Source organism: Morchella importuna (assembly GCF_003444635.1).
Source record: "Morchella importuna strain M04M26 chromosome Unknown Morimp01GS028, whole genome shotgun sequence".
NCBI classification, from domain to species: domain Eukaryota; kingdom Fungi; phylum Ascomycota; class Pezizomycetes; order Pezizales; family Morchellaceae; genus Morchella; species Morchella importuna.
In genome coordinates, this window is record NW_025763425.1 from 371,279 (window position 1) to 384,353 (window position 13,075).

General features: G+C 43.9%; 2 protein-coding genes across 2 annotated transcripts; both read left to right on the forward strand.

Moving 5' to 3' along the window:
* Window positions 1-6,931: 6,931 nt before the first annotated feature.
* LAJ45_08211 (uncharacterized protein) lies at window positions 6,932-11,454 on the forward strand (the record flags this gene model as incomplete). Its single annotated transcript, XM_046117763.1, has 10 exons — window positions 6,932-7,028; window positions 7,165-7,234; window positions 7,318-7,464; window positions 7,530-7,993; window positions 8,049-8,903; window positions 8,954-9,423; window positions 9,487-10,224; window positions 10,282-10,644; window positions 10,703-10,799; window positions 10,859-11,454. The coding sequence occupies 10 exons, from the start codon at window positions 6,932-6,934 to the stop codon at window positions 11,452-11,454; spliced, it is 3,897 nt and encodes a 1,298-aa protein (XP_045969050.1).
* Window positions 11,455-11,565: 111 nt separating this feature from the next.
* LAJ45_08212 (uncharacterized protein) lies at window positions 11,566-12,509 on the forward strand (the record flags this gene model as incomplete). The annotated part of the gene is made up of 5 exons (XM_046117764.1): window positions 11,566-11,601; window positions 11,668-11,786; window positions 12,025-12,208; window positions 12,271-12,320; window positions 12,380-12,509. The coding sequence occupies 5 exons, from the start codon at window positions 11,566-11,568 to the stop codon at window positions 12,507-12,509; spliced, it is 519 nt and encodes a 172-aa protein (XP_045969051.1).
* Window positions 12,510-13,075: the final 566 nt, after the last annotated feature.

Sequence of the window (13,075 nt, forward strand, 5' to 3'; positions counted from 1 at the left end):
TGTTGATGGGCTTTGGAAAGCCAAACATTTAAGAGTCAAGCCTACACGCTACGTCATGGTCTAGTCATGGTCCTACGGTTCAAGCACATGTATCTTGTCGAAGATCATTGATTATAGTATATAAATACATACATGCACATGTGCACGTGATATACGTGATATACGTGATATAATGATTATAATCATATACACTAGAAACATATATGGTGCGCCCACTCTTAAAGGTGACGAGAATCGGGCGAAAATTCGAGGGCTTATAACTTTACCAAAAAAAAAATCAAAAAAAGTCTATAAATAAAAAGTGTAGTACTAGTGATGAAAGTTAGTTTTTATTTCCAGATTTTTGATATCTACTTTAGTTAAAAAGTTATAAGAGTTTGAAGTTGCGGATTTTTGTATGTAAAAGGCGCCAAGACTGAGCAAAGTGGAACAGTATTATACCCATTTATATCCCCTCAAAAATGAATTGCGGCAGGAATACAGCAAAGTGGCTAGAAATAAGCCCTCTCATTGGCCTTGGAGCTCACCTTGCAGCCACGATTGTTCCACTTCCAGATACCACCGTGTCACCTTTAAGAGTGTGCGCACCATATACACATGTAAGTCATAACATAAGTCAAAATCTATCCCACGCGTATATACATGTACATGTATTATATATTTATGGTTTAACCCGGCTGGTTGTCAGACAAGGCTACAAACACTCATGAAGTCCTACCCTACAAATATTTATTTAGTGTGAGTTCTTAATCTCCAGTTGAAACAGAATCACAGCTTTAGTATTTTAGGCTAGCTAGGTAAGGGCGGTAATCACCATGTGATTTGTTAATTTTCTGTACACATACAAAACATGTGTCAAGTTTTTGAGCTGGATCTTCCGCGACTCCGAAGCTAGCGTGATCATATCACTACGATCTACTCTCCCGATTAGATCCAGGTGGAACCAGATGTAGTTGTCTTAATTGTGTTGACAGATGAGGCTCGAAGAAAAACACTGGGTAAAGACGAACAGGGGTTTATATCCAACTCGAGTCCTACAGCCAGGGTTCCAAACAATCAAGGCTGTTTCAACCCTGTATACGACGTACTACGTATGTAGGTACCGCATCATGTGTGGGTAATTATGAGCCGGGTGCGCAGTTGATAAGTTAGGCCGAGTTTATGGGGTACATTATATATATACCTGGCCCTAGCTGTAGGTGATACCCAACCATCAACTGGTACCACCAGGCCAGCTAGGGCCGATGGCCATAATTCATAGACTTCCATATAAGTTTCCTCTACGCTCGACGTAACACCGGATATTCTTCTACACTGTGCGTTCTGAGGATCAAGGGTTGGGAGTTCACGCGGGTAGTCTAGCTAGTATATATATGTCGATATTATAATATTATTGATCACTTATATTAATATACAATCAGGTTCTAGCAAAACCTTTTTATATGCGGTAGGGCTGGTGAATCAGGAGTGAGTTTTTTGACCGCTGTTTATCCCGGCTGCTCCGGCCGGAAATGCGCTCTTTTGGTGTGAGCTCGTTATGTATTGGCTAAATGCTAGCTTCCATGTAGTAGTACCAATACATCTACAGCTATATATGGAGTGTATAATATAATCCCCCCATTGTTGGACTGAATACCCGGTTTCTAGGCACATGGGTGTTCAAATACAATATACTTGGATGGGTATCTGAGCACTCACTTTCTGATAGCTCTATATTGGGCTCAGTCGAGATAAAAAACTGTACTGCTATATCGTACTTAAGTTGGGTTCGCGTCGGTGGAGGACTTAATGGAAGCCTGTTAAGGGTATCGATATATACATGTATATATAGCGCCTTATCATTCTTGGCAAGTAACCCTAGCAGGGACTAGAGTACATGTAATTACATATATGGGCACAAAGAGCAAATCAGAATACAAATTAGTGTACTGATATAACAACCTTTATAATCAGAATTACATGTAGCTATAGCGTTGAGATCAATAATACAATTACATCATGTATGTACAGTCGTTTCTGGGTCAACGACGGACCCGGCTCGATGACGAGTGGCTACTTTTTGGGCTGATAGGTCAAAGCAAAGGGGGTCGGGGCGCTTTTATTGGCTTTTATTGGCTTCGATTGGCCTATTCGCCATCGAACTGGTTTCGTCGTTGACCCAGAGACGACTGTACTCTTCTCCCGTGTGCAATCTAGCGACGTGAAATGGTTGTACCGACTTAAGGATATTGAATTACATATATGTAGTACATATACAATGCTCGTATGACTTATTTATATGTTAAATACATGTATGTGCGCTTGAAAAGTCGCACATATTTAAATGTACATGTAGTTCAGACCTCCGAGTTCAATTTCTAGCTGAAGCAGACATTGAGCAATAATATTCAGGTTGAAAACCTATATCTCCGTAAAATAGATGAGCCAATATATGATGAGGTCTGTCGTATACTAGTGTATAAGTAGATGTATATATACATAGATAGAGTATGTGCAATTATCAAAATTGATCGACCAAAGGATAGTGGGCCACTACATGTATTAACCACGGCCGAGAAAGTGTTCAAGATCATCCAGGACGCAACCAGATTAGTATACTACATGTAGTACTAAATCTAGCCTTTCATTTTTGCGGTACGTCAAGCCGTAGCCATAGGGGTCTTGGAGTCTTCATGAGCGCTCATGAGTATGTACGTACCGAATCTGATCTCCTTATATACTCGCGGGAACACACAACTCCGATGTGATCCATAAGGTTTCCCGCATACAGTGTCCTGATTGATATGAGTACGTACGTAGTACCTGATCCGACTCACAATACCCCCTAATATCATCCGAACTCATGATCACGTTGACCTGGCCTTCGATTACCGCCCATGGCCGGGGCAAATTTACAACAAAGGCAACTCGAATCCAACTAATTAGAAGTAGGGCTTCTATTACCACTAGGATATGAATCATAGGCCTATCGAGTTTAATTGATACATTGTGGCGAATTAGTTCGCACAACTAGCTGCTTGTAAGGGACGCCACTAAAGCCAGCTTGTTCGCCCCAAATTGATGAGTGCTCATAACCAGTAGATTGGCATGACTAATGTACAGTACGATGCCAGTCGTGAGCGTCAGGCGCAACCAGATTTCCACGGCGGGTTGGTACACAAGATATTAAATGTAAAATTATTGTTATTTATCTACTATTTAACAACTATACAAAAATTCAGCTCTCCAAAGGATCAATTGTGGTTGCTGTGCTGGTACCCGTGATGGTTTGGGGGGCGTTGCGACGCCGCGCCTGACGCTCACGACTGGCATCGTACTGTACTTACACCCACTCCTCTATTATGTACTGGACCTTAATGTACATGTATGTACATGTACGTACTAGGTACATATGTACATCGCAGCTAGGTATAAGTACTAACCTATGTATTGGTTTTCGTGATAGATTTAAGGTTTTGATTGGGAGCTAGATGATCGAGTACGAGTACCTAAATATATTATATGAGTATATGTACATAACTCCATACCTGAATCTGTGATGAAAGAAGCTTTAAGTATTGATTTGTATGTACCTAATTACTATAGGCTTATTTTATTCCGATCAGTTGAGCGAGTACCTAGGTGCATCATGTTAGTCTACGAGAGTATAAACTGCGTATATATGAAAGTTTACGGTTTATACTTAAAACGCTGGTTCACTGATTTATGATTGTTCTATTATATGTATATATATATCGAGCCTCATCCAGGCCGAGTGTAAGAGCTTCCCATATATTCTCCAGTTGTTGGGTTATAATAATGAGACAACGACGTACAAAGTACTGTATTATAAGGCAGTACTACAGTGCATGTTCCAACGGCTGTAACCAAAACTATTGGATGAGAATTAAGATCTAGAGGGAGAGGATAGTAAGAGAGATGATATGATATTAACAGGACTACTAGAGTTTCTAGCTTTTATACGACATAGTTGAGGACATAATTGAGGACAAGATGTTGTCACGCCACCTATTCTTTGATATAAGTCCATAGTGGTATAAATTATAAATATAGCTGATTACTGTATTCGAGGCAGACTGCATGTTAAATATTATATATATAGAGATACCGGTGCCGGTAGAGTAAGGCAAAAGGCGTGTGCACAGCGGTGCTTATTATCGCTGCCGATCCATGATCTCAGGCCGATATATATCCGTACTATAGTCCCGTGTTAATTCCATATGACTGGTAATGATATCTGTAGCGCTTGGTGGGTTTGTCGGGTTATCTTTCGCTCTGAAATTTCGGTCGCATTGCAGCAAGAACTTCGACTAAATTCGTACCTGCATTGGCGCCGCGCAAACTCGTGTAAACTCCGGGGAATGGCGACTGGAAAGATCCCAAATCGGACTCGGTGCGATTGAAATTAAATTACGGGCTGGGCTGCGGTCAGTGTGAGCTTAATGCGCACCACCCAACAACGAATCCCCCAACCCGCGCCGCGCTGCGTTTTGCATGGGATTTAATTTGTGCTAGGTTTGGCGAATTGGGTGTATTTATGCCTGCATACATTCTATTGAATGTCCATGATCGAATACCTAACCGTATTGATGTTTAAAACGCAAGGGAAAGAATATTGTGCGCACATGATCTATGGATCCGGATACTGCGAACTTACATACGAGTGCATAGTACTCAGTGGTCGTTAAATCTATTGATATTGGCGCGCGAAATCGAATCCCCCGACGAGATTATCGACATTCAGCCACGGCCAACGCACGCACAGGAGTCTATCTCAACACAAAGCTCATACGATCGCCAGAATAGAGTCTCGATCCACGGTTGACTTGCCTACCCGAAAGTCGAGAAGCATGAGAGTTGTGATAAGTGAGTTATAGCAGTGTTTCGTTGTATATCCGCAGTTGGATCTGTACATAACCGATGCGGCGTGATTATAGAGGATGAGGATGATAAAAAAAAGCCCCCATGGTCCTGCGGTTGGCGTACGTTCACATTGTTCTCCGAGATTCATCTTTCATCCACTTTTGTCTGGTTGGTATATAGTTTTACAAATTGATAGCGGATGTGAGGTTGTGTAAACTGAGCATATAGACAATAGGCGCTCTGCGATAAAGAGCTACAGAAAGCCATAGGTATAGAATACAGATGATCGAAGGGATAGATGCTTACTTAGCTACATGTACCTACGAAACCTACGAATAACACATTCCCGCGTTATTGGATTTCCTGTCCTGCTGTACTAGTTTCAGATCTTGGCATTTGTTTCGAATCGATGTGTGTACATATACCGCATCAAATGGCGAGAATATACTCCCGCTAGTATCGATTCTCGCCAGATTCCGCCGTATTCTTTATAATGTTATGATTGCTTATGGCTGTCCAAGGTTGGGTCCATGGTTAATTCCTTATCTTTGCGATCAACGTGGGCGGGTATATGTATATATACGTATACCGGTGAATGGCGGGGCGAAGTCGAGTTGTTGGTAGCTGGCATAGCTGGCCCATGGGAGAAAAAAGAAATGGCCTTGGAGTCGAGATAGAGGGAGTATTAACATATTTAACACTCCGTCGGCCATGACCATGAGGCGCGGATGCCTGGAGGAAAATTCCAGGCAGAAACTGAGCCTTCTGCGAACCACATATATATAGGCACTGAGCCGGCGCCATTCGTTTGGGGTTTGTCCAGATGTTGGATCACAGACCGGGAAGGTTCGCGGTGTCTAACCGACGGGTGCTAGTATGAAACCGTATGATAGGTGCACCAAGTAAGAAGGCGTCCCTTCCCTCGAAAGTTGAAGTTCCAGTGTGCGCATGCGCCCAGGCCGGGATTTCGGAAGGTTGACGAGATTGAATGAGATATTCATGTCTTAGAATGATTTAAAATTGTACTTGGTGTTTCCTGGTAGAGTACCTACATATACAAGGCGAGGCTACATTGTACGTCTATAGAGTATATGTACGTAGCTAGCGTTGAGGCTATCTTTGGCGTATTGGTGGCCAAATAGATTTATAGTTAAGTAGGTAAAACTTGGACCAATGTGCTTCAAACCTCACAAAAGTATAATAATGTGGTTGTGATATCCTGTAAAACTAAAAGGATCCTGCGATGCAGACTGACGGATGAGAAATTGAGTAACCAGTACTTGAATTGTGATGGTATCGAATCTCTGTTCGCCTCTATTGAAATTGCATGTTTAGTGTAGCGACGCAGCCTTGCCGTGGGCAAATATAAAGCAATGACAGTACTTTTTATTTTATCTCCAGGTGGATCTTAGACCAGATTTGAGCGACATTCATGACTTGGAGCTGAGTATGCAACTGTAGTCTATTGGAATGATCCAGGTTGGCAAATATGTGGGGACAGCGGTTGGTCTGGAAGTAGAAAGGCTGAATATTTAGTCAAGTCTGTTATAAATGGCCAGCCGGGTTTTGAGCTTTTAGTTATGTCGTTCGAGCAATAATTTAAGAGAAATCACTGAGTGATCCGTAAAGAGCCTCATTCTCCAAAACCCCACAGGAATACCCCACTCGCAGGAGCAACTAAGTCGAATTGGGAAATATCTTTCTGAACTGACCTCTCACAGCACAATGCTTCGACCAATCATATAACCTTGCCAGTGTTGGCCAACACCGGAGATATGTCTCATATATGTAGAGCCGTGCGGCCGTGTTTGTGCGCTGTGCTGATTCGCACAAAACGAGTAGAATACAGTCATTTGATCTGGGTACTTGATAGCTAACCTAGATCAATGAGTACCCCTTTACCTCTTTAACTTGACTGGTTTGCATCCTATAGATGGCTAAAAATTCCCCATTAACCATGAGCCGGACCTTGACTTGAACAGTACTTATTCCATGTAGGTACCTACATGTAATTTTCACTTCGCACAGTTTTCGGTGAATGTGCGAAATGCATGTCTGCCTGTGCGCAATGTGGCGAACCAGTCGAATCGATGCAACCTTCTTCTCTCCCTCAGAGCCGCAAATCCCCCAAGAAATTAGAGAGGTGGAGAATACTATAAGTGTAGGTACTTACTGTAGTTTTATCCAAAGTTCTCACACAACTACTTCCTACGAACTGCACGAACTGTATGTACCAGATCCCCTGACCAGATACCCTGACCATGAGCCCTCAGTGAAACTGGATAATATTCTATCTACAAGATTCTTGGTTGAAAAGGTCGGCATTGGTTGATATTCTATTCAAAGGGAATAAATTCACACACAGACTCTTGTAAGTGTTGAAATGGCTATTGTAGCACGCCACCGCATAGTGTCGGTTTGTTGTTACAAAGAACACGTACTTACTGACCCAAGGACGGAATTCCAAGGTCAAAAATTTCATCTCCCCCACAACCTCCACAAACAACAAGCACGAAATCCCAACATGGGCACAAACAATATTCAGGCGACAGATATCAATTCTCAAATAACCCAAGTGATGCGTAATCACCATAGTGCTAGGTTGGTTAAGCTACAAAGCTCCGCACAGTCATGAGTTATTATCTTACAATCTGAATGCAATCTAGAAACACAGGAAATCAATCAGCACGGGCTAGTTCAAGGATTCCAGAAAAGGCAATAGATACCACAACACGCTTGAATGCTCAGGATTCTGGGGAGAACTCTCTACAGTGGCAGGTAAGGGATCTGGCTCAGCCTCAATCTCGAAAAGTCAACAAGAAGCTGGGACATGGCACTGCTTGGACAAGTGAAGGAGAACTTGCAGGACACCACGGAGTTCAGGAGATTGAGCAAAAGACCTCCGGTATCACTTTGGAACAAGATGCAGATGTCCGAATGCACGACGTAGATCAATCTCAACCAGCACGCTCTACCTACAACGGCCGTAAACGTACCGGAGAGGCATGTATAGAGGGAACTGGATCTCCAGTACAGCAGATACGCGAGAGCCATGCTGTTCAATCACCCAAGCGAACGCGCGCGCAGGCACCAAAGCGCTTCGAAGCAGGTAGGGGACTCGGAAGCCCAGGTAGGAATTGCCCAGTGATTGAGTTTGTAAGATCTGGACTGACTGAACAATCAAGTTTCTGGGCGTCCAAAAAAAAACCAACCCCTGGATCCTGAGTTTGATCGGTCTCGGTATGAATTCGACCATCCTGGCGAAGATGAAGGCGGTGGGCCCGTTAGAGCGGTGCAACAACGGCGCTTGTATGACCCGCAAAGAGACCCACCGAGCGCTTTTAGAGCCGAAGAGGATTCCTCAAAACGACTTGAAGATCCTCCTCCTGCAATCCGATCGCCGCGGAACTCTCGCCCTAAAGGAGATCAAAAAAAGAAGGAGAACAAATTATTCAATCCCAGAGCTCAGCCGCCACGAAGTACAAATATACCCGCTCAACAACAGCACCAACAGCAGCCTGGGTTGCAAAGAAGTAGGGAAGGTGGTAAAATTATGATCCTAAACAATATGCAAACTCAGACCCAGCTCCAATCAAGCCATACAGAAGAGGATGATGACATTCCGCGGATGGTTCCACAACCTGAAACAAGGCCGATCAGTCCTGAACAGTTGGTAATAGAAGTTAAAGGCATATATGCGGGGCTTATGATGGTTGAAACAAAATGCTCAGAGGTGGACAAAAAGCAAGCCGCAGCTGCCTTAGAACCGGACAAACATCCGAAGTTAAATAACGAGCAGTGGCAAGCGCTTATAGCACTCCACAGAACGCTCTTACATGAGCATCACGATTTCTTCCTTGCCTCGCAACATCCTAGTGCGAGTCCTTCTTTGCGGAAGTTGGCCCTTAGATATGCGATGCCAGCGCGCATGTGGAAACACGGGATACATAGCTTTCTAGAACTGCTTCGCCACAGATTACCGCACTCCCTAGAACACATGTTGACGTTTATCTATTTAGCGTATAGCATGATGGCCCTTCGTAAGTCATCCGCAAGCATTTTCACATTCTATTCTAACATTTCTATTTAGTCTACGAAACCGTACCCGCTTTTGAGGACACCTGGATTGAGTGTCTTGGCGATCTTGGTCGTTATCGTATGGCTATCGAAGATGACGATATACGTGACCGGGATACATGGGCGAACGTTGCGCGTTTCTGGTATTCCAAAGCAGTTGACAAAACCCCATATGTTGGGCGTCTGCATCATCACCTAGCTATCTTGGCCAAACCTAATATTCTACAGCAGCTATTTTACTACTGTAAGAGTCTAGGCGTGACCCAACCATTCTCTTCGTCTAGGGAGAGCATACTCACACTTTTCGATCCAATCTTTGCACCTGATAATAAGCCACAGAAGGCTCAGCCGGTGGATACTGCATTCATTCAACTACACGGTATCAATTTTACACACATTGACCTCGAGAAGTTTGAAGGAGCGCTTGACGATTTCTTGGGCGTCCTGGACAAACACATCAGCGATCCCAAGTCGAAATGGAAGGTTTGTGTACATAAATTTTCTTTTACTTATCACCGCTCCCTCAGGTTATTAAATTTGCAATAGGTTTCCGGTGCATATATCGCTGTGTGTAATATCACTGGCTTATTCCAATATGGCGCAAAAGATAGTCTTCTGCGCCAGGCCTGGCGGCAAGGGCGCAAAGTGGAAGAAACAGACGACCCTTCTTCTCCAAACACCTCCGGAGATGCCAACACTGCCGAATTCGACCTTCTTCCACCAATCCCCAACGAGGCCAGCTCTGAGCATGTGACTTCGCTTCTTCAGCCAATATCTAAACTAGAGCGCGAGTATCAAAATAAATCTGGGGATGTCATGCCCTCTTCAGAAGGCTTCACAGCCCAGGAGATATCCTTAGACTACTCCAAGCGTTTAGCATACGAGATATTAACAATCGCATTAGAAAGAGGAGGGGAGGACGTCCTGCCGCATATCCATATCTGGCTCGTATTCATATTGCACATAAAATCCTCCGAGCCGGCCATCAGATTGTTAGAGAATGACTTTCCCTGGGAAGCGCTGGTCTCCCTACTCAATTCTCTCACCAACGAACCCGAGACTGACAAATTTGAGTCTGAAAATTTTCCGATTCCGGAACAGGGGATTGGACGCCCATTGCCGGAGGATTATACACTACGTGGACTTGACTGGGCAAAAACTTATTTTCCAGAGGGCTGGTTTGAGGATGCCCAGGTTGATGATGAGGAGAGGTTGATGGAATTGCCATCTATGGAAAGTGTTAGAGTTGAAAGGATTCTTTGGATTGCCACAAGGATCGCTGCTGTGAGTGTGGACCATATAGACCTTATAAATATACCTACAAGAACTAATATGATATAGAGCGGTGATCACTTGATATATAGCAATGGAAGCTTTTCAGCTCACCGGTCGCTCTTAAAGAGAATTAACGAGTCTAAAAATTATGCCAAATTCGCGCCGTCTACGCCCAGCTATCTGTCGTCGGATGGTCTACCAGAACAATCTGAGCACGATTCTGACGTCGACATGACTGCTGCGGATGAAGACAACGAATCTGATGATGATGATTATGTTCTTGTGGGCCAATCCGAAGAATTCCGCCGCCTCAAAGAGCAACAACGTCAGTTAAAAGCTCAGCTGAAGTCCAGCTGGACACCCGATGTGGCACCTGAAGTCAAACATTCTCTCGTCAAGGGCCCAGAGGCGTTAAAGCCACAATACACTGTGAGTGTAATCCAAATTAACATTTGCTATCTTTCGATTTTGACATTATTTTATTTAGGTACTTGTGGTAGACACCAACCTTCTTTTAAGTCATCCCGAGACCTTTAAATTTATAGTTTCCTCGGGTAATTGGGCAATCATTATCCCTAATTGTGGTATGTTAGCTCGGAGTGTCCTGGAGTGCCCAGCCTAGTAACTGATTTGTGGCGCACAGTGATCACTGAGTTAGTCGGTCTAGCAAAGAATTCCGGAACTGTACAGAAAGCTGCATCTTCTGCAATCTTACTCATCAATGAATATCTGAGTGAAAAGAGAGACATTAAAGTTATCACATCCAAGGGCAACAACGTGACATACACCGGGTTCTACAAGGAGCAACTCGGGGGCGCAGAAGACATCCGTAATATAGATGATATCATTATTCAAACGACGAAGCAGCAGGGAGAGATTCGGAGGCAGACTCTCAAGGAGGCGGGAGACGCTGAGCCGGCTGTTCTAATCACCGAAGACCGGAATATGCGAGTGAAAGCAAATGCACGCGGTGTTACGGCAATAGCGGCCTCAGCTCTTATGCGCATTTTGTCACCCGAATGGAGTAAAGAAAAGGATCTTTCATCTGCCAAACGCAAATCATTCGGTACCCCTGTAAAACAAAGATTCCCTGATTGGCAAGAAGACGACGATGATTTGTTTACACCTTCAGATCTCAAGGGGGAGCTTGATAATAGCGCATCGCACATCGAACCCAATACGGGCGTGAATAAAAAGCGACAATACAAGCGTGGAAAAATGGGCATGATGGGTGGATAACGATATGAAGTGTTGGAAACGAAGTTCTTCAAAAGGATGCCGTTCTAGACGCACAGCACAATCTTTCAGACTCGAGCTCGATGGAGTCTTTCTGCGGTAAAGTTCGAAAACATGCAATCATTTACGGCAATAATCTCGATAAACATTGTTCGTGGGGATGGGGGGGGGAACAATGTGAGGCAGGGGGATATACGAAATGCGAAATGGTCATAGTCGGACAGTGACCCTGCTGGAGTCAGGTCAACTTCTCAAGTAATCTTTCTTTGTGTGTGTGTGTGGGTGTGTGTACGCGGGTCACTGGTTTATGTCTTTTCTAACTTTCAACTTTCCCGGTGAGAGCATTCGATCCTTCAATTGCTTTAGGGTGGCGTAATATGACAAACATGCCCTTCTCCCATTTTCTTTAGTTTGTTATCCATAGTTTTTCTTGATCACTCCCTACAATTTTTTCTCCTTTGTTAAAAAAAAAGAAATTTCTATAGCATGTACGATAAAAGGGAAAAATTTCAGATACGCGCAATTAGATGTGAACAATCAAACAAATACTAATAAATGGGGACTGTGATGTAGTGTTCAAAAACTCTCCACTTTCCCCATCGGCAGGGTTCAAATTAATGGCACCGTCAAACTGCCAATCTTTGAGGGACCACATAGTGCACCGTGCACAATGCCCCTGAAACCACTCAAATCATCTGTAGTTCTAACAATTCAGGAGCGATATATAGGCTTTACAGCGACGGGGGGTTGCATGCATGTAGGGGTTGGAACCTGTCTCACAGCCTTGCAAAGTACTTATCACCAATTGCAACACACCAGTTCGCCCCAGTCAACTCGGACTACCGTCAGCCTTGTAAATTCTGCTTGCAGTATTTTCTCAGCCTTGTTGACAGAAAAACGAGGCTAGCACTAATAGTGCCATTCCTAGGCTACCGCCGCATGGTGGGGGCGGTTCTATCGATCGGAGTATTGTTTACTTTCCGGCAAAATCTCGCCATACGAATCGTAATTTTCTCATTGGTCGACAGACGCTTCAGGCTGGCACCGCGTACTGGTAATTAACTTACCGCGAAATATGATTGATCTGAGCGATCAAAATTCTGGGGACAGGTAAAATAACCAGTCTAAAAGCGCTGTGAGTAACGAACATTTAGGTATAGTCTTTTCTGGACCAACCCCCCAATGGGTGTTTGTGGGACAGTAGAATCAGCGTGATCTTTATCCCTGCCCTACGTACCACCGCTGCTAGGTAGAGTTCTCGATCCGCAAACCGGCCTCCTACGAACTGCTGCCTACTATACTAAGCGGGAGCATATTTGTTGTATCTAGCTGGTACTATGGTATTGAGCATGTGCTATTGAGAAGCTTGATATGCGGGTTACTAGGTAGAGCAGGCATCATCTATTAAATATAGGTTATAATTGTGGGGACTGGTGTGTTTGGCTGACGGTACTTCACTACAATACCTACGCTGAAGATGAGGCCAGCCTATATGGCCCGGTCATTAGTTCGATTGGTAGGTGATAATCTGCATCTGGGGTAAGCTACGCACATACCACCAACTGGGTCACTTGGTTTCGACTAGACCAAATTCTTCTGTTTATATAAACATCCTGTATCCGTT